Source organism: Apostichopus japonicus, chromosome 6, assembly GCF_037975245.1.
Source record: "Apostichopus japonicus isolate 1M-3 chromosome 6, ASM3797524v1, whole genome shotgun sequence".
In the NCBI taxonomy this organism is placed as follows: Eukaryota; Metazoa; Echinodermata; class Holothuroidea; order Aspidochirotida; family Stichopodidae; genus Apostichopus; species Apostichopus japonicus.
Window position 1 is genome coordinate 5072676 of NC_092566.1, and position 27656 is coordinate 5100331.

Consider the following 27656-nt stretch of genomic DNA (forward strand, 5'->3'; position numbering starts at 1 on the left):
GACAAACATATTAGAATCAATGCTAATTAAAACGGCATTTTTTAAAATTATGGTGGGCACAAAATGAAGTAGCAACAGATGGTGTCAAAGGTGGTTGGGGGTAGTAGGGAGGAGGAGGTAATTTGAGCTATGGCCTTTACAAAATGTGCATAATTAACAGAAAGACACACATTGTAGCCTACATTGGGCAAGGTGGGAAATGATTATATTTGTATAAAAATAAATGAAAATGATTGGTTATAATCTTCTTGAAAAATGAGGCTTCCTCTTGAATTATTACTTCATTTTTTGCTTGAAAAGTCATTTGCCATTAACTTTCTGTTAAATTCAAACGGTCAAGCTATTCTAGATTTGGACATTTTGTGTCAAATAGAGGGCAAAGGTCACATGGCAAACATTTCAAGGTATTTTTTTTTTTTTTTTGTAGCAAAATAGATGGGGTTTTACTTTTCATGTTCTTGAGTACACAGAAGGTAACATTTGATTAATGATGGAGTCAGAAATTAATATAAAACTTTTTCTGTTTTTGTCTTCATGGTAGTTTCTGTACTGTTTATTTTGACAGAGAATTACTTAATCATGACAAAATTAACATGTTGTTTACATGTGAAAGTCTTTGGAAGTTTCTACTCTGCATCCCACACAGATCCCCCGTCCCAAATATTCCTCTAAAATAAAGTTAGCGATAAGTTGAGGGGGGGGGGTGGTCTGACAACAATTGGCTTTAGATGATAACACTGACAGACAGACATACAGAAAGACATACACTGAAGAATGAATTTTCTAGAAGTGTATGCCATACATACACACATAAGCTGAGTCAAAAGAACCATATGTTTAAAGCACACTACTGTAAAGATATATTTTCAAATTTCCATTTCCAACCAGTTACAAAATCAGTGCTTGAAAAATGTCACAACACAGCATGTAAAAAAACACATAGCCTAAAGGAAAACTTGGTTCATGTTTGACGAAACTTTATTCAGGCTTGATGGGACTAAAATTTCTCTAATGCTTCAAGTTTATTGAATAACGCGGTTGCACAATCAACGTAATAATTCAATTCAGCTTCCCACAAGAGCAATGAAATACCAATTAAAGGGGGGCATGTAAGCATGTGACATGTGTAAACACGCTCCCTATAGGTGTATAATTTGCTGTTTATCGGTACAATTAAATTTGGAAAGTACCCACACACTTTTTTTCGGGAGTTCCATTTTGCTATTTTAATTGCGAGAGTATCGAAGGGAAACCGTAAAGGTTGGGACATCTAAATGTATGTTGAAATGTCAAAGTACTCAACTTAAGGGCAAAACGTGGGCAGAGATTGACAAAGTGAAATCTTGCTTTCAGCCAAACGCTTTCAATCTATCAAAAAGCTGTCTTCGCTGATTTCGGTAAATTTTACGATACTGTTCGTAACAGTACAGTAAATCAGTTGCCACAGTAGTTAAAAATGAAATTGCAAATAATGAAATCTCAAAAGATGAAGGAAATAGACATTAAGAAAATTTGTTTATGGTAAAAATGAAGGAAAAAAAATGTGACCAGATGACAAATTTAAAAAAAATATTTGCTAATCAGTTAACATAATAGTGAGATTATTATTTACACTCTAAATAACTATGTACAAATTGATATGTACAATGACAATGGCAAACTGACCGAAAATTTATAAACAATTGCAAAGAACTATTTATTAAAAGAGGATTTAATTTCTTTTGTCTTTTTTTCCATTAACCTAATTAACTTGTAAGATTATCATAGTCTCAGCAGGTGCAAAATCATTGAGGGTCAATTCAAATCTGTTTCGACAGACTTCTCAACACTTGAAACTAAAACGGAAGCAACCTATGAAAAATACTGCACTTAGCATTTAGTTGCTTGATTACTTAATTGCTTAGGTACTTAATTGCTTAACTTCCAAAATTTTAATAATACCATGTAAGGACTATTGATCTAAAATTTGTTTGCAATTTATCAGTTAAACCTAAAACTCCCTTACAGTTTGGTGGAACCATGGAGATAAAAAAATTTTACCTCCTTGGTGGAACCAAACGAATATTAATTTAAATTATTATATCCCATACTTCGTTATCCATAGAGATAATTATCAAACAATCATGCTCATTTGCTATGGATTCTCACTGTTAGCAGTATATACTGGCTGTGGGCAAGCACTGTGTAAAGCTAAGAAAGGTGCACATCCATCTCTGGGTGTTAACATCAGCTGTTTTGCCAAATCTTGTTAACGAGGCCTCGCTCCATGTTTCAGTCAATTAAATGCTGCAGACAGGTTTCTTTGGTTACCTTCTTGAATTACAAATCTACCACTGCCTGTCTTCCCCAGTGGTATCTTTTATTTATGGGGGTGGGGGGGGGCAAGTTTGGTAAACTTTTAAACAATGTCAAGTCAAGTGTCAATTCTTTATGATAATAACTATTTAATTTTTCATTAATAATCCACCCCTGCACCTATGCCTGCAAGCCCTGAAAGAAATTAAAATTATCAGGATAAATTCTACCAAGGGGGTAGGAGGGGGGGCAGGGGTTATTGAACTATTCATTTTCAGCAATCAAAAAACATCACCATAATGTAATACCTCACCAGTAAACATATATCTATTTACTAAAGGTCCTTTGATCAATTTTCTTTTTCAAGTGCGAATGAAGAAAGTCACCCCAAACTTAGGATCAGAAATATGATGATAGCCTAGACGTCTGGTAAACCATCGGCCATGCAGTTATATTTAACCGCAAAATTTCATGTCTTGAGGATCTCGAAAGACGTCAGAGTCTAATGGGTCAATTTGATACCTCTCAAACTAAAAAATAAACCTCCCAAAATATGGGTCAGAAACATGATGGTACTTTATCCAAACCAATCTAGTAACATATACCTCTAAGTTGATGATGATGATGTTAAAAGGACTTCAAAAGATCACAGAGTTCGTCCTGTCGGATTTACGTTTCGATTAAATGACTTGAACACCCTTCAATCCTGGAATATAATCACCCATTTGCACCAATCTCAAGACCTCGCGGAGTGATAAAATATCCTGTATAAAATTACACAATGCTACCGGTGCGCCAAGATCTTTATCACACAGACAAGATGAATGAAAGCTTTCGAATATCTTGTATCTTTTGGGGTACATTGAACCTTCTAGGTACAGGCACTTCACTTTTTCAATTGTGCATGTATGTAACAAGAGACTAAATACGGTAAGGACAATGGGTGTATGTTATGCGAGACTCACATGGTAAGACATTCCGGAACCTATTCTTGTCTCTATTTTCTGGTTTCCTAGCGACTTCACACGCATCTGCGGCTTTCACTTGTCTGAGCATCTGATGTAAACAACGAGGAGAGGAAAATAACATTATCAACACCAGACGGACTCTAAGAGCACTTTTATGTGCGATTAATGTAACATAATAACATTAATGTAACACAATAACATTAATGTAACATAATAACATTACAACAGAAGAATGACCTGAATTAGTGATCCAGCTGGTATTATTAAAAAAAATAAAAAAAGAGATTGACAAGGACATGGCAAAAATTTGTCATTTTGCATGGATGAACAGTTATCTAAAAGATGGCCTAAAATTGTAACAAAACTAGTTAAAGGGTATACATATTATAAGGTTTTTCTTTATGGTTGATTATGACTTTTGTGCACTTTTGTTTTGGAATAAAAGATTGATGGAGGGGTAGGAGGATGGGAGAGCGGGGGGGGGGGGGGTGCTGCAAGGCATCATAATGGTGAAACTCAATAGAGCACTACAACAATGTGGAGTAAACCTAAGCTCTCCGTATCATTAATGGCACATGCAGTAAAACAAGTTAATTATGCAGCTCATATATCAGGGTTCCTCTGACTTCGGTGCCAAAAAATTTCTCTTTCCTTTTTGGTACTTTGTCAATTTTTATGAACTATTTCATTTTAAACATTAAAAGGCTTCTTTCTGTCAAAGATTCTCTGATATTTGCAGGATTTTGCATATCTTTGACCACTAATGAAACCACGACATACTGTGTATGCAATGTCATTTCATTTTAACATTGATCAGTAAGTGACATCTTGTAATCTCTCCTTTTTAACATCATTATTGTAGAAAATACAATTCCAGTTTCCAAGCCTTGTGGAAACCTGTTTAGGAATATGTCAATGTATACGGGTAGTAACTTTTAGTGTTCCTCTTATGAATATGCAAATGAGATGCAAAGTACTACAGCGTTCAAAGTATAATGCGTAAAGTTTGGTACATATTTACGGGCCACAAGTGATGAATCATCCAAACTAAATGTTACCTTCTGGCAATTTCGGCCACAGCCAGGCAGGGTGTGAAAAAATTATTTAAGTAAACCGTTAGATGGGGCGTAAAAGAGTAAAATAGAATTAAAATAGATTTAAAAAAAATATTAGTTTCGAACATTTTTACCTTAAATTCTTCTTCCGGATCATAATTGTCGATTTTTTTCTGGAGACTGGTGATAATACTCTTTAACTGTTTCCCAGAGTAGAGCTTACAACTTGAAGAAGGCACTTGAAGAATCTGGATCGCTGCCAGCTCCTGATCCGTGATGACAGAGGCTCCGACCTCGGAATGACCTCTCGCTGACCTGTCTGAACTCTCGCCTTCTGACGGCAGAGAACTATTTTCGGAAGACAACGGAAAGCCAATGTCACTACCGAATGAGAGGTCGTCTTTGCCTTGTATTTTATCCTGAAAAAGGAAACAACGTATGCAAATCAAGTCACAGTTTCAAGGCTATATACTTAACCAGGTACTTAACCAGGTAACTTAACCAAGTAACCAGGTAACAATAAACAAATAGATCAATCAATCGATCCATATATAGGTCTGCTGAATGCATGGTAGTGAACAATCATTTTAAAAGGAATCCTTCAACTTTCCCAAACTCCAACTGTAAGCAAATTTCAATTTCATGATATAAGATATTACATTGCTGTTATGCAAGTTTAAATCAATGATTGTTACATAAAGGTCCATGCTTCTAGAGAATGAGCCCAGTTTACAAAAATAATAATAATAATGTGTTTACATAACATTAAGAAATAATAATGACTTATGACTAATCCAATTTACTCTCCTATGAGAACTTGAAAGGTTTGAACCTTTAATGTTTTGAACCTAAACTTGAGGTAAAACTATCAAAGTGGCTGAACTGCATAGTTTAACTCCCAGACTGTTATCACAGTTAGGTTAAACAAATGCAATTTAGAAAGGTCATTTTAGGGGACAGAGTTTTATGTTCCTGTGTGGTAATTTGTTATTTACCATATCTATCACATATCAACACTGGAAGGCTCGAACTTGAGGATTCTCGAAGAAAACGAAAATGTTAACAAACGACAACAAAATTGAAAACCATCAACAACAAGCTATTAAGGTAAGGTTCAAATACCTGGGTAAGCATTACTATTGACAGAAATATTATTTCCTCAAGTAAAGATATATTAATAAATAAACATTCAGATGAAAAAAACATCATTAACAAAAAAAAAAAGGAGGTACCTCTAACCTTGCACTTACTGCACAGCCATTACAGTAAGAATAATTGGACGATGGAAGTAATTAAGCTTTTAAAATATGAAAATTGAAAACAATTCCCTGTAAATCGAATGAAAGGAACATAAAGCTAGGCTGCACATTAAATCTTACTCAAATCTTTCCTGTTTCCTACTGTATGATTACTTCCTGGAGAAGATGACGGTTAAAATTTGAAAACCACAGTGATGGCAAAAAAATTATTACTCACGAAGCCCAAGCACAGGCAACCCTGAAGGAGCTTCTTCCTCAAAATGTACATATTTTGAACAATTTTTGTTATATACTAAGATCATCGACCATCCAAAGATACTCGCACTCCTCTGGAGTTTGTTTAACAAAATCAGTTTTCCCCCAAAAAAATATGAGAAAAAAAAATTCAATTCAAATCAAATGTAACAATCATTAGAACACTGTAAAAGTCAAATGCTATGATCCAATGGGGAGTTAAAGAAATTATATCCAATGGCAATATTAATATTTGGGATTTACCTTCAGCACTTTGCCGAACTGTCTAGTGGCCCTTAGAGCGGTTTCCATAGCAACAGCATTGCCACTGTCATCAAGGAGATCCAGGAGCGAATCATCTGGGAGATCAGCTGTGGAGTCGATGTCGCTGTCTGTGTCGCGGTCTGCCGAGGACAATTAAACAAGAGATGTACATCAGTCTCGCTGGTTTGGTAAATTAAACTAAAATGCCCTCGAATCAACGTGAAAATGATTACTTTGCTACGCTGCATGTAGTCTTTGGACATTAAAGCTGCTGGTTGGTTGTATATTACATGTCCTTGCTCAAATTTCAACCTTTTTCATACCCTCCACCTCCAGATATATTACATATTTTTTACTTGAAACTGAGCACTGTCTAATTCATTGTTCCGTATGGACGCTAAATATTACTTCTTGTATCTTCTTAGCCCAATTAAAGATACAATGACTATAATGTATTCTGCACACATTTTTGTAATATATGAAAATTGGGTATGCCTAGGTATACCTGATTTGAATACAGGAAACTTTGTAACGCCAGGATATATAGATAACTCTGATCATTAATTTGGAAAAGTATCAGAAATTCTCGAGGTAGGAAACATCTCTTTTGATAAATATCCCTAAACTTAATGGTTTTTGGATATTGACAAGCGACGATACCGTATCTCTCTCCTCCCTGCCATTGTAACGTCACATATAACTGGTCTACAAATTTCTGACAACTCAGAAACTGCGGGAACACTGACCCAATTCGCACAGCAAAGCCTGCAGCTTTTCTCTCCAGCCCAAATTTACCATTTCCTAGGTCTATATTGTCGATAGTAGATTGTAAATGTGCAAGCAGCAGATAGCAGACATGTGAGGCCCCTCCCGCACAGTGAAGATATTAATCTAACGGATCCGTTTATGCTATATATAGGGCAAATTATTGAACATGGTAGTCTGAGAAGACCAAATGACTTTCTGTTAGGACAACAAAAATCAGCTGTGGAAGTTTTTAGTTGGACAACATAAAATTAAAATTGCATTGTACTAAATATACCTTACCCAAACAGGTATAATAATTAATTGCTATCACCCCCCCCCCCCATGCTGGTGTTCTGTTCACCAACCTACATATCATTCGTACATTGTGCAGTGACATACCATTGTGGTAATTTCTAGTTTGCAACATTTTTTTCAGACAATAAAGTGTGATGTTTGGAAAACCAATATGAAACGCCTGGCTGTCCAGGGAACGGTCAGAAATAATCCTGAAAAATTTGGCCTGTATAAATATATATATATTTATGCGTGAGTGTGCGTGGGTGTGTTTGTGTGTGTAGTGTAAGATGTCCTGTATCAACAAGACAACCAGCAGGCAGAGGAGAATAATTTTTTTTTAAAAAGTCTTATTTTCCAAACAAAATGAACAACTTTCCTACCTTTACACCCTTATGATCGCTGAAGAAGAAGAAATATTGCTACATTTCTTAATCTCTCCTTAGAATACAAATCACAGTTAACCTTTCCTAATTTTGATTAATTTTTATAACTCCACAAATTATTCAAGTTTCACAGTGGTTTATAACAGAGTTGACATTCAATGCTTGATTTTTGGTTTCAAATCATACATAATAAATATATACAAATATTATTAATTTACACTATCTAAAATGCATATGAGCCACAAAAAAAAAACAAAAAAAAAGGGGGGGTGGCAAGAACAGGAGAGTATCAGAAAATTATGCTACTCCAACTGTTCCGATTATTTAAAAATTTAAAATGCAAAGGGTGAAATATATTCTGACAACTTATAATAAGCTGATTTTTTTGTGTGTGAATTTATGAAAATTATATTGAAATTTCGAGCGATGAAAGTAAACGCAGGAAAAAAGAAAATATAAAATATTGAATGAAGATATGTCACGGTAAATCACATGCAAGATACTACTACTTCAGCTGTAACTAACGACTATAATAGCCTCAGAGAAGTATCAACGAACAAGTCTACCATATGGCCAGTATACAGTGACGTATGTATTTAACACACTAACAATGCTGGAAAAAAGGCGATATTCACACAGACACACAAAAACACAGAAATTGGTAGAAAGAACAGTGACTTAGTGAGGAATATTTGTATGTTACTGGTATCCATGTATGCATTGCAAATGACTAAATGCCGGTAATGAAATACAGAAAAAGATCGAAGGTGGGGTGTGGATATGGGTGGCTTTGTGCGATAAATGTAGCATCTTAAGATCATTCCCACACTAACTTAAACACTCCTGGTTATATCTCTGAAAGCTCTACACAAACGCTGAAGCCATAGTTGCGAGAATATGTATATTTTATGTTAAACATTTTTTGACCCACAAGAACACAATCCCTTTAACATTTTGCACAAAAAAAAACAATATTAGAACGACAGCAATATTACATAGCTCGATTGACATTTCCAATAACATTTGCAACGCTAGCTCACATAAATGAAATTTAGAATCAAATAGCTCGCAGTGTCCTTGGCATGTCATTTGAACATTCACACATCAAAAAAAAATTTAAATTATAAATAAGTTAATGTCGGCTGCTGTGGTACACCACAGTTACAGAACTTAAGGCCATTTTGATTTACTGAAAACTGCTACTGGAAGTTTGTCAGAAACTTCTTGCTACTTCCATCCCATCTCTTCGAAAAGAGATTTTGGGTTTGGGCTCTGTATTGAACTTAAATTACCCACACTAAACCCCACCCACTCCCCACCCCTTGTCCTCCCCCACCCCTTGTCCTCCCCACACCCCTTGTCCTCTTTTCCCACTTTTACATTTATAACATCACATTAACAATGCAAAATCCTTTAAAAGTTGCTCAAAAAATTAAAGGCCTGTGAAAATATTATGAAAGATTCTTAGATGTGTTGCTTGATCATATAATTGATTTTGCAAAATTACATTGTCCACACTTTCAACTTGATTGACAACAACTTTGTGAGGGTCAGCAATTGCAATTATGTACAAATACTGGTTTGAAGGTCCAATCTGAAAGCCCTCTTGTTTTAGTGACAACATGCACCCGTGACAATAAACAAATCATTCACTAATTTAAAAAATTGTTTATGATATTGTCAAAGCAGGTGACAACTCCAGTAATAAATGGATCAACCATTCATTGGACACTGAACAGGATTTTTTTTAAATCTTCTCTTTTTTTGACATTTTTTCTGCTCCATATAAAAGACAAAAGAGCAACAAACAATATTATATACAATCTTATATAAAAATAGATCAAGCAAAATTCAAATTTTATTAGTAATGCTCAACAGATGTAACAATTTTAAAACCCAACAGAATTTAAGATAAGGTAACTTACAGAAGTAAAATGTAGTGTTTACTTTCCCAAAGAATAATCATAAGCTTTAAATCTTTTCTAAGATCTTCCAAAGTCAACCCCACGGCACCAGCTCGACGACACGGTAATTAAACGCTACGTCGAGTAACCGACTGCATTGAAGGCCTCAGTAACCAGAGAACTCAGACGCTACAGTGAATACTTCGTTTGAAAGACAGACCAATCGTTCTACAGAGCCTTTGAATCCGATACGACGTCGTGCGACTGTACCAGTTTCTAAATATACTGAATGATATTGGAAGCTAGTGTGCAATGAGGTGAACACAAAATGCCTCAGAGCAAACCATCCAGCGTTGCAGTTTATTCAAATGATATATGAAGAGGCTCGGAGACCTCTGAAAGACAGAACATCAAAGAAGCACACATCTGATACTATCGATAGTTTATTCAAGGATGTAAAACTAGAGTGGGAGTGACACCAGAGACGGTTACGAGATTAATTAAGTGGGTAATTGTTTTAGTTCAAATATCTTTATGGGTATTTACAGGCAATATGTAGTATAATGCTTCCATTTCCTTTTTGGTGCTGATTTTCCCACTGCCGTTGTGCATAAAATAATAGATGGAAAACAAAACTGATTTTTTTAATAACAAGGTTGTTATTTTATTTGATATGTAAAATGGAATGAGCATAGGTAATTTTGTGTGGAAAAGACAAATATGATATAAATAACATATAAGGATTTAAGACGATGAAAAGAACAAGTCTTGATATGTTTTTTCTATAAATTATATAGTCTCTAAAGTTCTTCTTAATTGGGTTTTTAATTAAAATGAATGATTATTTTAATTGACCATTTTCATCACTGAAGCAAGTAAATATATATATATATATATATATATATATATATATATATATATATATATATATATATATATGTTGAGACTAGTTGAGACTAGTGGAACACTAGTAGTTGTGTTCCACTAGTCTCAACTACTAGTGTTCCACTAGTCTCAACTAGTCTCAACATATAATTCCGCTCTGTCCCCCGGAGAGCACTCTGTGCCAAGAGAGACGCCAACCAACCTACTCTATATATATATGTGTATATATAGCATACAGGATTGAAATAAGACTTTTAAAGCATTACCTTCAAATAAAATCACAATGTGAAATCACAATGTAGGCCTAGGGAAAGAAGCTATAACAGTGTTGTAGGCTGTCAGTGTTAATGTTAGTTTGCAATTTAGGAATTATTCTTTCTTCCAGAGATAAACATTTCTTGAGACAAAGAAACCGATGCAACAAACTAGCTGGCCTAATGCATGTAATTTAAATGGACAGATATAAACTAAGCCGGAAGACCTTATGATAGGGAAGAGGCAATGTAAACCTCCTCCCCCCCCCTCCCCCCCGCCGGCCTTGCTCCACCCCTTCTTTCTTCATCAATTCCTCCCCATTTCTTTCTTATTCCCCATGTCCTACAGGTACCAACTCATATACTAATTTATTCACATTGCTTCATCTCTCTTCTCGACCCTGTCACCTTCTAAGCCCTTTTCTCTCCTCTTTCCTGTTACTTATTTTAAATGTTGATTTCGTTTTGTTTTCAATTCGTTTTAGTTTGTCTTTGAAGAAGCACTTTACCCTTTATACCTACACAGGCTTCTTGAGGTAGATTTAGCAGTCTGTTAACTTTTTCTTGCTCTCTTTGAAATTACTGTACTCCTTTAAGTTGTTCCCAATTCCCTGGGTTAGGATATATCGCATATATCACACGTGTATCAATCAAAGTCATCTTGGGTTAACTCGTCTGTGTTAACACATTCCCCATACTCTTACTCCATAAATTAAAGATGTAAAATTTAATTATGTTTCAATTACTTTCATCTAAATTATTGATCATGTTTTTAGGAAAGTTTACCAATGCAACCTCTTTCGTGTATCGAGTAAACACCAAGTTTGTTATGATCTCCAGATGAGGATGGGTGACTCCAGATGGAAAGGAATTGAATATGAAAGTATTCAGAAAAGAACTGATGGGCAGAGGCATCGAAAGAGAGTCAACCTGAATAAGAGGATGGGGGGAGGGGGCTGGGGTGGGGGGTATAGGTACCAGTGGCGGCGGAACCGGGGGGGCTTGGGGGGGCTCAGCCCCCCCAATAAAAAAGTTGAGGGGGCAAATGCTTGATTAGCCCCCCCAATATTTACCAAGGCTCCGAAACGTACATCTGCCCATTTTTCAATGCATACTTGTCGATCTGTCCGATGCACACGTATACTCTATAGGTGTAATAATTTTAGTAATTGCTGGGGACCCTCGGCCCGTCCCTTGGCTATAGACCACATTGTCATCCCAACCGCGTCTTCACGACCCGTGAAAAGTAGAAGCAGTGAGTGTGAGTACCGGTAAGCGTAACACAACTTCGTATTAGGCCAATGACTTGCCTCATTTCAGCCAGTTCTCCAACATCCCCTTACTTAGTGGCGGATCGAGCGTCCATATATACAGTCAGGGGCGGATGCCCCCCCCCCCCGACGGACTCAAATGGACTGCTGGCGCCCTTTTCAGCTTTTCACTACTTTTTACTTATTCGCGATTTTTGACTATTTTATTGCGCTCTCATATACCTATTGACATTTGTCATATTCTGTCGGTGTATTTTCCGACAAAATGGCGACGACACCTATTTATTCTCCGTTTATCTGCAAATTAGCAAGGCCCCGGAAAGGGTCATTTCCTGCAATCTCGGGAGTATCTTTACTCAAAAATTTTCTGTACGCTCCGCGCCAACCTGTGGTGGCGCTCCGCTTAGATAGTGTCGAAAGCGCCCCTACAGACCATTCTTGCCCCCCCGACCAATACCCCTAGCCCCGCCACTGCCCTTACTACACTCAAAAACGTCTTTGCGAGTACACTACGAGTAATAGCTACTCTCTTAAAACACCATCGAATATACAAATTACAATGTTTTTACAGACTTTACGTGCAATCTGAGAAATTGCAGGCTTGAGACCCATATTTTAGGGCCAGGTATTCGCAGCATAAAACACTCGGGAAGTGCCGTTTCCGGCCATCTGGGGGTTTGAAAAAAACCCCAAATTTTCTTGTACGCTCCGCGCCAACCGATGGTGGCGCTCCGCTTAGATAGTCTCCACACATTAGCCCCCCCAATAATATTTCCGTTCCGCCGCGCCTGATAGGTACAACCTCAAAAGGCAGTAGAACATGTGAATTTGATTTGAAGAAACCAACTATTAATCCACCTCAATTTGCCCATCAATTAGTCACATATTACAAAGGGTACATTTCATTCATTGTAAAGGACTTCTTATTGATGAAAAGGTGCATTTTTGAAATTGTCCACAAAACTGAGAGGCACACGGGTGGAAGGGGGGCGGGGGGGTGCATGTGATCCCAATTAATGCCCTTGGCTTAATCCTCTTAATAACCTAACCTGCACACTGCTCATTTAACGTACAGTAGAGTTTTTACTCTGTCTGCCCCTTTTAATATTAATTAACCCATGCTATAGTGTGTGCAAAGGTGTTTACTATGTAACAATAACTATAATTTCTTTTATTGTAACTTCTCGCAATTAGCAGTCATTGTAAAATGAGGTTACCAATGTTTGGCTGTTTAAAAGTGAAACAGAAGGTATGGAAAGTGCTATATTTATATTAAACTAATGACAATTGATTAACAATAAATATCACTGTAATGGTTCACTTATTACGAGAGTGTAATTTTTAATACGATATCTCTCAGGAAAAGATGTCACAGAAAATATATACACAGAATATGCAGAATGATGTCGTTTGAAACATTTTGTGATTCTAGAGATGACAAAGAATGTCAACCCCGCAAAATCACAGCGAGACATAGAATGCTGGGTTCTGTTTAGAGAACCACGAAAAGTGATATTTTCCAAACACGTTTAACACATTTAAGAGCTGAAAAAAAGGGCGAATAAGGTGACAGAAGAAAACGTTTGCTACGAGACGAATAGGCGGTAAAGTACTCAGCATGGTAATGGATCAAATTGTTTGTGCTACATGCAATAATTTATGACTTTGATGAAACGGCGTGTGAAGTTGTAGGAGTATAGGGTTACCATAGGACATCGCCTCTGCTTTCTATCAAATACGATTTATGATTGAGGGTGGATTTAAATTACAACAATTTAAAAAAAAAAAAAAAAAATCACATTTTTAGGTTAAGTTCCAACAAAGTGGTAATAAATATTGTAGATTTTTTTTTTTTTTTTTTTTTGAGAGTGATCTGGCCGTCTGGCAGAGACAGGGGACGTGTCAATAGTAGACAGCCCTTCAGCCAGTATTCTGATCTAACAATGAAACTTTCAATCTGGTACTGCCATTTTTATAAGAGTACCCTGGCTTCAAAATCACTTTTAAAAATTTTTTTGAAACCCATAGAGGCGGAGAATAGGGAAGCCCTTTAAGTTACTGGCAGTAAGTACTAGCTGTAACTACTGGCAGCAGTGACAACTTGTACTCCTTTCTTTTGGATAAAAAATATGGTAACCCTATATTTGGGCAGCTGCAGCAGCACGTTATGCAGAGATGAGGTTTGAGATGGAATCAAAGTGTAACAAGAGGCAGACGTTGGGTTACCTGTGGAATCAGAGGCGTCAAATTCGGGGGGTGGAGGGGTCAATAATGAGAGGGAACGTAAATTTTCAAAACTCAGGGTGTGGAGAAGGGAGGAGTCGTAGGTCACCGTGGTGATCAACTGATCATTTTGCAGCAGGTAATTTTCTGTGGGCAAAAATCACGTCAAACGACAATCTGTGACAATTTAAACAATAACATACGAATACGATATCATCCACGAATGAGAACAAAATGTTGATACAGGATATTGTGAAACCTAGAGGGTTGCCAAAAAAAAAAAGTTTCTGTACGTAACCAAACCCAACTGTCAGCTTATATATGACAGAAATCTTTGCAAATGACAACTCCCCCAAACAAACAATGAAAATCTTGTTCTGTTTGGGAGATATCCTAGTTTAAAAGTCATGTCTGCTGGCTGTCCTGTTTTTTGTTGTTAAATCTGTGATGTCATTGTGCCACCAGGAACTGAAACCTTAAATACTTTCTTTGTTTTCCCTTTCACATTTCCAAGGTAGAATAGTTCATAATAGTGTTGACATTAAACCCAAATATCATTATCATTAGGTCATGTCTGGCTATTCAATATTTTTAAATTCAGCATTTGGAAGTTACATCTCTCCATCAAAGAATAATAAACACTCAATTTTACCAATAACATTTTTATGACAGTTATCTCTAGCACATACATCTGTGATGATGGTTGTTGGGCTCGTCTTTCCTTTAATGGGACTAATAATAATTCATAATTAAAAACAAAATAATGACAGCTATTAATGCATCCAAGTTTCTCAATCTATTGTAAGTACCAAATCCCTGTCACTTCTGATTATCTTCGCAAATCATTTATCGGAATAATGTCTGAAAATATTTGATAAATGAGAAACACTTTTGAGGTACAGAGAATAGACGTCCATAGGCTTTGATTGAATATTTGGAAATTTCCTGCGAAGCTGATGAAATTACATATCAAAGATAGACAATGTTAAAAGTTGTTGTTGGCTGAAACACAAAAGAAATTAAAGTTAAAGAGCCTGACGTTTGGACATGATTCTGCATGTCACTGACCCACTAATCGACTAATGTACTCCCTCAGAAGATATTGGCTAAGAATCTTACACCATGCATCTTGAACATCTAAAACAAACAGCGACAAATCAAATTAACCCTCTTCTTTCACTTCCCCCCCAACCTCTCTTTGCCATTTCCCCTTCCCCCAACATCCTGTCCCCTCGTATCAGACTCATTAACCATCTTCAATTACATCATCTATTCCCTGTTTCATATTTTTTGCTTTGACTCATATCAAGATAGTATGAGTCATTTCATAAAAACAAGTACAACTTTGCAACATGTTTAATGCCCAAGTTGAATAAAGAGCAAACCTAGATTGACCAAGTTGTTTTGAAAAGTTATTTAGTAGTTTTGAAAGAAAGGACTAGCAAAGCCATTTGTAATCATATGGAGTATCTCTTGTTCTGAAAAGTTGTTGCATTGCCCTCTTACTCTTTCACAAAAGGTTGTAAAAAAACTTCATTAGGGGTACACATGACATATCCATACTGAATCACAACAGCTGCATGCACAAAGATAAACTCGGCCCAATAGCAAATTACTTCTCTCCTGTTCTTCATGTAAACATAAACTTGCACATCTGATGAACAGTTAAAGCCGTTTTTATAGATTATTTCCTCTTTATTTTAAGAAAACTAGGATGATATATTGTTGGGGAAAATTTACACAAACATGCGGCGGCCTCTGTGACTTACAAGATTTTCAGACACAAAATATAGGGCTGTGGTTTTTTTGGTAAGATGAATTACAGATACCAGTAGAAATACAGACGTGCAGAAACAATTTTTTTTTAAATTTTTTACAGAAACACTGGTTGCACAAAAAAAATGATTTTTTCCTTCCTGCAGACTAATAGTGAACCTTTATGAAATAATAGAAAATAGAAAAAATGTTCTCTCTTCCTTGACATTCACTGAGAACAGACTACACATGTCCCTGACAATTTCCTAAATTATATCTGCACATTCTGCATAATGAGACACTACCAGCATAAAGGTATAAACCACTGAAATATAAAACTGCACACGCACTTAAATAACATAAATACATTTTCATAATATGCGGTAAAACAAAAAGAAGAAGAAAGAAAGAAAGAAATGGGTTTCATCAAACTAATCCCTTTTTTTTTTTATAGTTTTCATGTTTGCTTTGTCCTTCAACAGACTACAATTGAGTGTATTGACTAGTCAAAACACAATCAGAAAATTGTCTATCTGTCTGTTATGAAACAAATTTGGAAAGAGCAATAATAATTAGCCAAGGCAGGAATGATTTGAGTCGGCCACTGCACAATGTGAAGTCCTATGCTTCCATTTAACAAATTATGATCAAAATGATATTATAAAAACTTACACAAGAAAACAAAAAACTACTTGGAAATGAGATAACAAAATGATAGTTTTCACTGAGACTTTTCAGCTGGGCTTGCAAGAACCGGTCTTTGATATTTAATAACTCAGGGACAGATTAGTGGGAGAGAAACCACTAACTTCAATAACTCGAGCAAGTTTGGTATTTGTTTGTAACATATGATGTTCAGAGGTGCTACCACTTTTTTTGTACTGCAGGGGAGGGGGGGACTCATACGTTCAGGAGAAGGGTGTAAGGGAAGGGGTGTTCCCTCCCCTTTGAGATATTTTCATCAATGTTGAATCATTTTTGACTGTTTAGGTTGTACCAAATAAACATGTTATATATCTATGTACTGTACACAAGTTTAGTTAGATTAGTTGTAATATTGTCTGCCAGTGGGGAGGGGCTGGTCCCCCCGGATTTTATTGGGGGGCTTAAGCAACCCTACAAGTACACCTGGTTGTGCCCCTGATCATGTTTAAAACTGAATTATTAGCACTATGTTAGACAGAGTACTGGATACTTAATGATAATATGAACATTTCAAAACTTACCGGTTTTTAGCTGAGATTCTGTATATTTTGATTCCGTGAATGAATCCATGGATGAAAGTTCTCCTTTATTATTCTCTTCTAGTTTCCTCTCGTGATCTGAATCAGACCCTCCTAGGTCCCCCGGTAAGTCGAGCGGGGGTACGGTCGGTGGCTCTGGGTCGGTGTCAGCGCCTACGTCCGTTGAGATGAAACTGGCTGGACGAGGCAGAGGCTTCGCACTGCACAGGATAAATAATGTTAACAAAGAAATCTGTTCAATATCACAAAAGCTTTCATCTGTTGATTTTGACGAGTGAGTCAAGGGTTGCGATATCATCAAACAAGTGCTGCTTCGCAAGAAGGAAAATATTACTGCATTTCAAGTGAGCACACATACTGCAGATATGAGTGTAAAGAAACCAAAATTAACCAAGGAAGAGCTCACAAATATGTTTTCTGCTAACTGCATCAGAAATACAATTCAAAACATATCATTCACAGCATGAGCAAATGTAAATAATATGGAATTATAATTAGCTTTCAGTATCGGTTTGAAGTAGTTTTAAACGTATGTACCATTTATTACATATACTTCAAGTTAATCAGCTCAGCAACAAGTGAAATGGTGAAATTCAACACCAGAAGAGAAACCTACATTGCAAATACTCAGGAGTATACGACAAACAGGTACAACTAGATCAAACCATTTTCTTTTGATATAATCTATCTATATCTATCTAAACCTTTTCATATGTATGTGTATATAGATATATGTGTATATTTGTATATACATATATACATACATATAAATATATAGATATATATATATCTATATATATTTACATACATATAATATCTATATACATACATATAATATCTAAACATAGATATATATATTTACATACATATAATATCCATATACATACATATAATATCTATATATGTATATATATATATATATTTACATACATATAATATCTATATGCATATATATAATATCTACATATGTATATATATGTATTTATATGTTGCATGTGATCTAAACCAGCACTGGTAGTTAACAGAAAAGGTAGTCCTTTTTGGCACTCCTCAGTTCTTGAGGGTGCTTGAGTCTGTCTTATGTATATGGATCTTGGCCACTACCAAAAAGTAGGTCAGTGGGGATGGGTTCCGTTGAGGCAGACCGCAGTGGACTCAACAATGTTGCTTCTGGCATGAATCTGAATTAACATACCTGGCTAGTGCAAGTTTAACCGTTCCCTGGGCTTTTCTCAGAAGACTGATCACTTTCTTCTGTGTCATACCTACTGTGCTCTGTCCATTTACCTACAAAATTAAAATCAAAATATAGTGTTAATACATCTGGTCATCATTCTTGATATTTATTTAAATTTTCCAAATGAGTCTTTAAGGTTTTGCTTGAATTTCTTATCTCAGAAAATCTGCTAAAAGAAACAATCAACATTACAACCCTAGGACTTTTTTTTTTTAAATACTAATAAAGAATATGGATCTCCTATTACAACAAGTGGACCAATTACAGTATACAAGTTAAAGAAAAACATAAAAAATGGAAATCAAAATTAGTTACATGATATGAATTATGGATTATTGAGCTAAACTTAGAGGCAAGGGGAGATGATATCAAAGGTCTTTGGGGATTACAACAGAAAAAAAAAAATTCTGATTTAATAAGGCTCGTTCGCTTTTGGAATGACCTCATTAAAACTAGAAAATAGACACAGGAATCGAAACACTCAGAAACCTCACCTGTAACATCTTGTCTCCGACTTTTATCCTGCCATCCAGATGGGTGATTCCTCCAGGGGTGACAGTTTTGATGAAGACACTGGTCTTGCCTCCTTTCTCTGCTCCTACCAGACTAAAGCCAAGTCCACCTGTGTTTGGTTTCTCCATCTCTACCCAGTAAACACCACCCTGGGGGAGAAGGTAAAGAAATATTTTATAATTGTTAACATGCAATTGATGGGCGAGCAAAATGATACTTTTAAGGGGTCTTGCATTCGAAGGAAGATTATAACCCTGATATCTTCATAGCATAAACATAATTTGGGAGAGCAGGTTAGGGAAATTATTATATTATAAGTTATTTTGACTGTGTCTGCATTTAAAAATGTACGAGCTGTGTGAACAAGCCAAGATGCAATATATATATGCATATCTGGATACCCCTCACAATTTTACTTCAAACACCACAAAAGATTCGCCACTCACCTCAGCGGCTGACAGGCCTTCACTGGTTGTCGACGGGGGTCTCCTAAGTGGTGTTATGGTCCTTGACGGTACCACAGAGTCACCATCATCAGGCACAGACTTATTTTGTTCAACTGACTTTGGTATTATCAAGTCACTAATGACTCTTGGCGAGGTTATCTCCCTTTTCCTCTCAGATTGCCCCAGTATCGGTGGAAGAGCATCTCCGGCGGAAAAATTCTCAGAATGAGTCGCGCGACTTCTATCGGGTAAAGCATTCCCGGAGAATGTTTTGCCTAATGGTTCCGAGTCGTCATGGTCCTCTGGTAACACGGGAGAATTCTGCACAAGCTGGTCGCCATCGTGCAAACTCTCCTCTCCACTATTTTCGTTCCCAGAATCGTTGTCTCTTTGGTTTCTCTGAGGTATCGATTGGGATACGGCAGGTTTAGGAATGACATCAGATCTGTCTTTCCTCCAAACTTTTTCTGCTACCTCGGGCGGCTCTTTCCTTTCCCCTCCGACTGATTTTTCATCCTTGGGAGACGATGGCATCGGAAGGACATCGTCCCCGAATGAAAACTCACCAGAGACGGAGAATTCACTTGCGATGGAATCATCGAGACTCGGGGGAGATGCTTCCGTCCTCTCCTGAGAAGTTTCTTTCGTAGCCTTCTCCTCTGCTTTGACTGATCTCTGTGAGCAAGGAGGTAAATTCTGAGTTGCATCATCTTCAATCGAAGGCAGAGCCAACGATGAAGATGCTTCGCTATCGGAAATACTGTCCGTCTGATCTGGGGGAGGGGGGATTAACTTCCTCGTCGGTGGATTAACAACTACCGGAGATGGCGCTAACATGCTTAACTGATCAGACACGGAAAGTTGGGCCACATCTTTGATCAAGAGATCACTATCCAGTGACTTTCGAGGAGACGACAAAATATTTGCCCTTGAAACTGAATCATTTTTGAGCAAGTTTAAATCTTTGTTAGATTCATCTTGATTCTGTCTCTCTGCAACATTTCCGACATATTTTTCTGCTTTGACGGGAAGATCGGTTTCTTCTTCTTCTTCCGGCAGATCGCTCTCCTCTTCGTCGTAGTCGTCGCCGCTCGACAACATGTCCGCAAATGTTATGTCATCTATGGAGTCGTCCTGATTCAGTAAATCATCCAAAACGCTCTGCTCTACAGCATCTTCCTCTTGTCTCCTCTTCTCAGAGTTGCGACTTTCATCCTCCTCGCCTCTCGGTTCTCCATCTCCATCTCGAAGTGACATTTTGTCCATCTCCCTGCGTAAACTCTGGTTTACCGTTTCGTCTTCGGGACGCTCTTCACAGGCATCGAGAGACTCCCCAGACGAAGAATTTGGCAGCAATGGAGGGGTGAAAGAGTGGTCTGTGGTTGGGCTCAGTGGTGGCGGGGGGGCCTCGGGAACTGGTGGTGGTTCCATGTTCATCTCGTTGGAAGTCTGTATGTAAGCAAACAGGTGATGGCCATTTTTAAATGCTACATTACTCTAATGTGTGAAAATCAAGATGGTACTTATTGGCAGTCCACATAAAGGCCCTAACTTTGCTAAAAGAACAAATATACTTCTTTAATTTAAAAGTATTAACTATGGGAGCATTAGCATACCCAAAAAGAAATATTTTAGATACAGAAATAATCATATAATAAAAATTGGCAACGTCAAACAGTGTAAATTATTGTTTCTAGTGATTAAATATGACACTGGCTACTTTAATCAACAAAGAATTTTTAGAAAATGTCAAAAAAAAGATGGACTTACTTTGTTACTGCTTTAAAGCTCTGAACCATGGGATCAAGTCAAAATTAAAACACTTACAAAAGTTCAAACACACACAAAAGAAAACCTTATTCAACTGACTTTTTGCATGATTTTAAACTGAAAGGTAATTAACATCTTTCAAAGTGAATCGCAGGATGCCAATATAGGAGCTCTGTGAGTATTGCAAAGGTGTGTGTGAATGACTGGTTTCATAGGCGACTATTACGTACAAAGTTTACTGGGAAATGGGACGTATTTTGAAAACAATGGAAGGCTGATAAAAATAAGTTCTCCTGACAAAGGGAAAATGTTTAGGAACCGCATAAAGCCATTACAAAACTCGATGAAGATCTTCAGTATCGGAAGCTCATGACCGAAGCCAATATAACATCCTGTTCTGTGAATTCTTCCAAGGAAGGAAACTACAACGACCACTAATGTTTAAAGAGGAAGTCATTGTATTATGCCAAAAATGAAAGAGACTTACAGAAGCAACAATATTTGTTTCAATATTCATACCTGAATGGACAATTTGAACAATCATTTTATAGTTACGGACCAACAATACAACAAACGTGCATTGTCATTACACTCATATCATTCACATCCCCTCTAGGAAATATCCATAGGAAATGTTCTTGTTTGTGAAGGATATAAATCCATAGGATGTGTGTTTTCTTGAGACCACTATGTATAATGTCACTTATATTGAATATTCATTACCTTGGCAATCACTATGTACAATGTCACTAACATTGAATATTCATAATCTTAGCAATCACTATGTATAATGTCTCTAGTATTGAATATTCATAACATTAGCAATCACTATGTACAATGCCACTTATATTGAATATTCATTGCCTTGGCAATCACTTTGTATAATGTCTGTAGTATTGAATATTCATAACCTTAGCAATCACTATGTACAATGCCACTTATATTGAATATTCATCACCGTAGCAATCACTATGTAAAATGTCTCTAGTATTGAATATTCATAACCTTAGCAATCACTATGTACAATGTCACTTTTATTGAATATTCATTACCTTGGCAATCACTATGTATGTCACTTATATTGAATATTCATAACCTTAGCAATCACTATGTACAATGTCACTTTTATTGAATATTCATTACCTTGGCAATCACTATGTATAATGTCACTTATATTGAATATTCATTACCTTGGTAGATACATCGTCTTCATTGGCTGTTACTTTCTCCTCTACATTTTGTTTATCCTCTGTTTGTGAGGTTGGCTCCAATTTGTCTTTGTCTGTCTTAGTCGTGACGTGGACATTTTTTTTTAATTGTTCTTCTTTAGCAGCTTGTAGTGGATTTAAGGCAGCCAGTATGGCATCTAAATCTTCTCCGGAATCATTCTCTGATGACAAATCCTGGAAATGAATATTCATAAATTGTGGTTAACTGATCCTCCCATTATCATGCTTCGAAACATCTGTACTGACAGTATGAACAGTTTGTAACTTTCATCTGACAGAAACCAGATGTTCATACTGCTTGTACTGTGAGTACAAGTGCTTTGAAGCACAACAAGAAAGTACAGTACAGATAAAATTGTCCAAGGGGACAAGGTGAAACTGGTTATCAGTTAAATGTAAAGATATTGACCAATGTTGAAAATTATTGGTGGAATCTGTTAATGGTGACATCACTTGTGCCAAGAAAGTGCTTCCACCCTCAATTCATCCCATGCCACCCCCCTCCCCCACCCCATTCATCTATTTCAGTAATGTTTCTTGCTGCTTGTGTGAGAAGGCTTACAAATTTGGCAATATATGCACTTCCTCCTGGACCCACTGTGGCTATGCCATTGCTCAAAATATCATGTTACTCTTAATCTCAATATATCAAGTTTACATACACAATAGTTTTTACAACTATGGATAAGGTCAAAGGTCATGAGATTGTTCATGTTCATACAACCCCTGTAATACCCCAACATCGTACCTCCCAAGAATCCTCTGCTGACAGGTCACCTAGGTCGATATCTGAATCCTCCTGAGTCGGTTTCTTTCCATTGAGAGTATTCTGTGTAGCCGCCTGGTTATCTCGTTGCTTTAGTTTGGTCGCATTAGTAGAAGTCAAACTGTCTTTCAAATCTAACTGATCTGACCGTTCCTGAAGTTGATCCCTGGGGACTTCTCTGGTCTCCGTCGGGGCTTTACTCTTAACCAGGACGTGTTTTGGTGTCAACCTCTCGATCTCGTCTGTCCTGAGCGGTTCGTTATCGTCCGAAACCTCCTCTTCGATATCATCTTTGTCTTCCTCAGCCGGTGGAGGAGTCGCTCTAGAAGAGACTGCATCAGAGTTGATGCCTGCCACGGAAGCAGGAGGATGCTTTTCGGGAGATGGCGAGGCAAGGTCGTAGCGATTCACCGGTCTCTTGATCGTCAACGTGACCTCCCTCGGAGTCATTCTTAAAAATGTCACAGCCTCAAAGTGGTTCATCTTTGTCGTGTCTTTGCCATTAACCTAACAGATGAAAACATAAGATGAAAAATGGATATGAATGAACATTCAGAGTAATTTGTGTCAAAATTTCTATCCGAGTTCCCAAAGTAACCTGTCATTGCCAGACGAATAATAGTACCCAACTTGAAGCAGACAGATTTTCTAACCAAGCTAAATGGGTTTATCGAATATGCAACCATCACTGCCCCCTTCTCCAAACAGCTTATCCCATCTTTGCCTTGTTCCGAATGTGCTACAAGAAGCACTAGAAGAATACAGCTCGAGAGGACAATAGGCCTGTCTCTTATAGAATAATAAGTTAGTAACTTTTACCAATTGGAATAAAGGAAAAATCTCCATATTTATACCCTTCAGTGCCATTTCTTGGCATATTTATTGCCTTAAAGTTCATAGTGTCCAACAGCATCATATAGCTAACTACCTACATATTATCTAATCCTCCCCACCCCCCCCGTCACCCTCCCTCCCTTATCTACCCCTCCATGAGAAGTTAGCTACCAGTTTGAATTGCAACCGTATCAGATCAGTAGTGCTGTGTGAGAATGCTCAATGGAAAGTGCACCAGGAAATAGCTGTACAGGCTATATTAGGAGCCCACTGCTATATAAGGAGCCCACTGCTGTGTGAATGCAATCAATGAGAGTTACCCTGAGTATTTTGTCTCCTTTCATTAACCTTCCATCTGATAGTGCAGGATCTGTTATGATGTCCTTTATATAACAGCCACCTGTATTGACTCCACCGGCAACGGTGAAGCCAAGTCCACCTCTCACTGGCTTCACCAGAGTAACCTCTGTAGTATCCTGTAAAACCATAACAAATAATATATATACATATATAAATATCAGGAGAACAACAATGAGAATGATATTATCAAATAATAAATAAATAAATGAATAAATGTATGTATGTAGATATAAATATATGTATGTATGTATATATATATATATTTAAATAAATATATATATATATTTATATATATATCATAAGAACAATGAGAACAATATCATCAAGTACTAAATAAATGAATATATCTATATATTTATAGGTATCATGACATATCTATCAGCCATTTTGCATTCTTCATAGTCAGTCTTTCAGACACTCTCCTCCTATTATTATTAATAACTTTGTTGCAGTGTCATCAAGACCCAGGTAGCACACCCTAGGAGGTCGTATGTCACCAGGTCACCTTTCTGAAGTCATTTCTCTAGTTAATATATTACTAAAATGAAAATACATTATTCTTATATTCCCATATTGCCCCAGGCCCATAACTTGACCCTTGGTCCCGAGGTTGTAAGCCCCTCACCCCTCTCCCTCCTCCTTTTATAAGGCCTGCTTGGGTGATGCAAAGAAGGATGGGAAAAAGCATTGATAGATGAAAGTAAAACAACAGCTGAGCATTTATAGAAGTTTGGGGCTTTAAACTTTCATGAGAATTTCAAGGCAGTAAAACAGCGTTAACAACTCACATCATTTTGAAGTGCTCTTCTTGGCGAACTCTCAGAAACGGATAGAAGCTCATTGCTGCCAAATTCAATGGAAGAATTATGAGGGGAAGTCATCTCTGACTTGCCCGTAGGAGATAGTAAGGGGGAACTGATAGGACTGGTCACTCTGGCTCTTGGAGTAATTGTCAGCGGCTGGATGTCTTTCCTCGGAGAAGTATCTCTCTGCAACAATGGTTTCTTTGTCTCTCTCTCCTGTTACATATAAACGAGAGGATAAGTTTGTCTTTACTATAGTTTAGAGTGCTATTCTGGATTTCAAGATGTTAAGCTTTAACATATATGCTAAATGCTCCTTTAAGACCTTATTGATGGTGAATTCAGCTTCCCAATCCAAGTCTAAATGTTAATATTTAATAATAATGAAATAATAATAATATTTGCTTTTTATATAGTGCTTTATACCAGCGATAGGTCTCAAAGCGTTTTACAGACGTTATGATACCCCTGGTCAATGATAACCTGTCCCACAGACAATCCCTCCAGTCGGCAGCAGTTATTTACTGCGCCCAATGACAAGTCACCTCACAGGTACCCATTTAATCCCTGAGTGGAGAGAGGCAAGTGAGATAAAGCATCTTGCCCAAAAACACAACGTAATGAACTAGGCAGGAATCGAACCAGCAATCCTTGGATCACGAGTCTGATGCCTTAGCCAATTGGCCACCACACTCTCCTTGGTTGATATTTACTGATAACTCAACCAACAAATGTTTTCGTTCAAACTTCATATAAACAAGTGCACAAGAATACTACCCTTGTGTGGTAATGGTAATGCAATGTAAATGTTTGAAACCCTCAGTCTTTATGTTTCCTGACTGAGGTTTGTGTCGCGTCTAAGGAACTGACAAAATGGTCTGTGTGTTAGACTTAGTAGTCCAGTCACTTAAATTAATGAGCCTAACACATATTAAAACGCAGTACAGAAATATAACATGGAGTAACAGTAGCAATTTTTTTTTATTGGTCTAGAACAAATTAGGTTTGTGGCTAAAGTCATTCTTTAACAAGAAATATGTTTGAATCGGTTAATATTCCTCTTGCTGACCTTTTTCTAAAAGAATTTAAAAAATATTTTGGGGTACCAAAATGATCATGCAATACTAGATAGAGAAGGAACAAATTATAAGAATCTACAGTAGTTGTATAATTAAGTCCAATCAAGCTTGGTAATTAATCTAGATAACATTTCCTCACCTGTTGTAATAAAGTATCAAGTTCCTCTTGGCTTGGTCTGCATATCAATAATCTGAAGGTACGTGCACAGGCTCGTAGCTTAGCAACCACATCCTGAATGGAAATGGTGAAAAATGTTAAAATAAATTGTTACTATTTTTGGTTTTTCTAAGTGTGTGTAGGCAAGGTTATCCCCTGTTACTGTAGTGTCAGAAGTAGCTTAAAACTTTTCAAAATGACTGGGGGTATGGAAGTCATTTTTTTTTTCTCCAAAATGCACTCTTTTTATTTGAGAAATTTGATTTGGGAATGGAACACATCTAAATGTCCAATTCTTCTGTAATGTTCTGCCCACAAGGGTAAGTTGTACGTTGTTTGCCTGCCATGTCAATCCCCCCCCCCCAACCCCGCCGTCCCTCTCGTTCTAACAATGAACTCTGTCCCTATCATAAAAGACAACCGTTGGGTATATCTGGAGTATCGTAGAAACATGTCCATGCTCTCCAAACATAGAACACGAACATCAAATTAGCTCGATTGGATACTGACAGAACAGTTTAATATTCAACGTCATTTTTGGTTTCACTTTACAGACGACACATACACAACACACATTAACAGTAATGATATTCAATGTACTAAAAATACACAAGTATTTAAAGTAATATCTGTGGGATCTGAAAACAGACACCATCACAGATATACTGCTAACTTATCAATTACCCTCATAAAAAAAACAAAAATTCCCAAAATTAATCAATAAAAGCATTCGTATATCTCTATTGAAGAGCTTGTCATAACACTGTCGAAAGATCTAAGAGATTAATGACAAAAATTCCATCGGGTGAGGAGGGTCGGACAGCATTCCTTTTAGTTTACTCCTTTTCAGGATTTCCGTCAATCACTTCAAACTAACAAAGTTTAAATAAGCTTATCTCATTACAGAAGATTAAAAATCACCAGCCAAATGGCCGAGTGTTCTGTGGCGTTTCGTATATACTCACACTATGAACCGCATCGTGGATATGTTCCCCATTGACAGCTAAAATGATGTCCCCTTCTTTCAACAATCCACTTTTGGCAGCGGCCTGACCGGGGAATATCTTCTTGATGCGAGCAGTACAGAGGCGAGGGTCCTTATGAGCCCCTACACCACCCTGGACGCTGAAACCAAGGCCTCGCACATCTTTGCTCAATTCTGCTTCAAAACAATTATCTGAGAACAGAAAAGATGAAAGAATTAAAAAAACAAAACAATGAAAGTGAACTTTTGTATAAAAAGAGTCCTTTCATTTCAGTTCTGGGAGGGTATCCTGCATGAAAACTTTATTACAGATATATAATATTTTAATGAGAAAAACAAAAATCTTTTCTCCAAAGTCCTCTTTATATTACTGAGGAAAATAATTCCAAATATGACAATAGAAATTTAACAATAGAATATGACAACGGATGTGCTCTGT

General features: G+C 37.0%; 1 protein-coding gene across 3 annotated transcripts in view; it reads right to left on the reverse strand.

Moving 5' to 3' along the window:
* The window catches only part of LOC139968760 (uncharacterized), a 64050-nt gene that overhangs the window by 6368 nt on the left and 30026 nt on the right, over positions 1 to 27656 (reverse strand). For 2 of the 3 annotated variants that reach the window (XM_071973117.1, XM_071973119.1), the window contains 14 exons: positions 27198 to 27409; positions 26215 to 26307; positions 24982 to 25212; positions 24154 to 24309; positions 22982 to 23506; positions 22195 to 22407; positions 19235 to 20683; positions 18770 to 18937; positions 18234 to 18325; positions 17021 to 17238; positions 14043 to 14186; positions 6076 to 6215; positions 4453 to 4737; positions 3261 to 3351 (listed from right to left, as the gene is read on the reverse strand). In XM_071973117.1, the coding sequence (XP_071829218.1) occupies positions 3261 to 3351; positions 4453 to 4737; positions 6076 to 6215; positions 14043 to 14186; positions 17021 to 17238; positions 18234 to 18325; positions 18770 to 18937; positions 19235 to 20683; positions 22195 to 22407; positions 22982 to 23506; positions 24154 to 24309; positions 24982 to 25212; positions 26215 to 26307; positions 27198 to 27409 (4017 nt within the window). The remainder of the gene's footprint in view (positions 1 to 3260; positions 3352 to 4452; positions 4738 to 6075; positions 6216 to 14042; positions 14187 to 17020; positions 17239 to 18233; positions 18326 to 18769; positions 18938 to 19234; positions 20684 to 22194; positions 22408 to 22981; positions 23507 to 24153; positions 24310 to 24981; positions 25213 to 26214; positions 26308 to 27197; positions 27410 to 27656) is intronic. The other variant, XM_071973118.1, reaches the window with a different exon arrangement.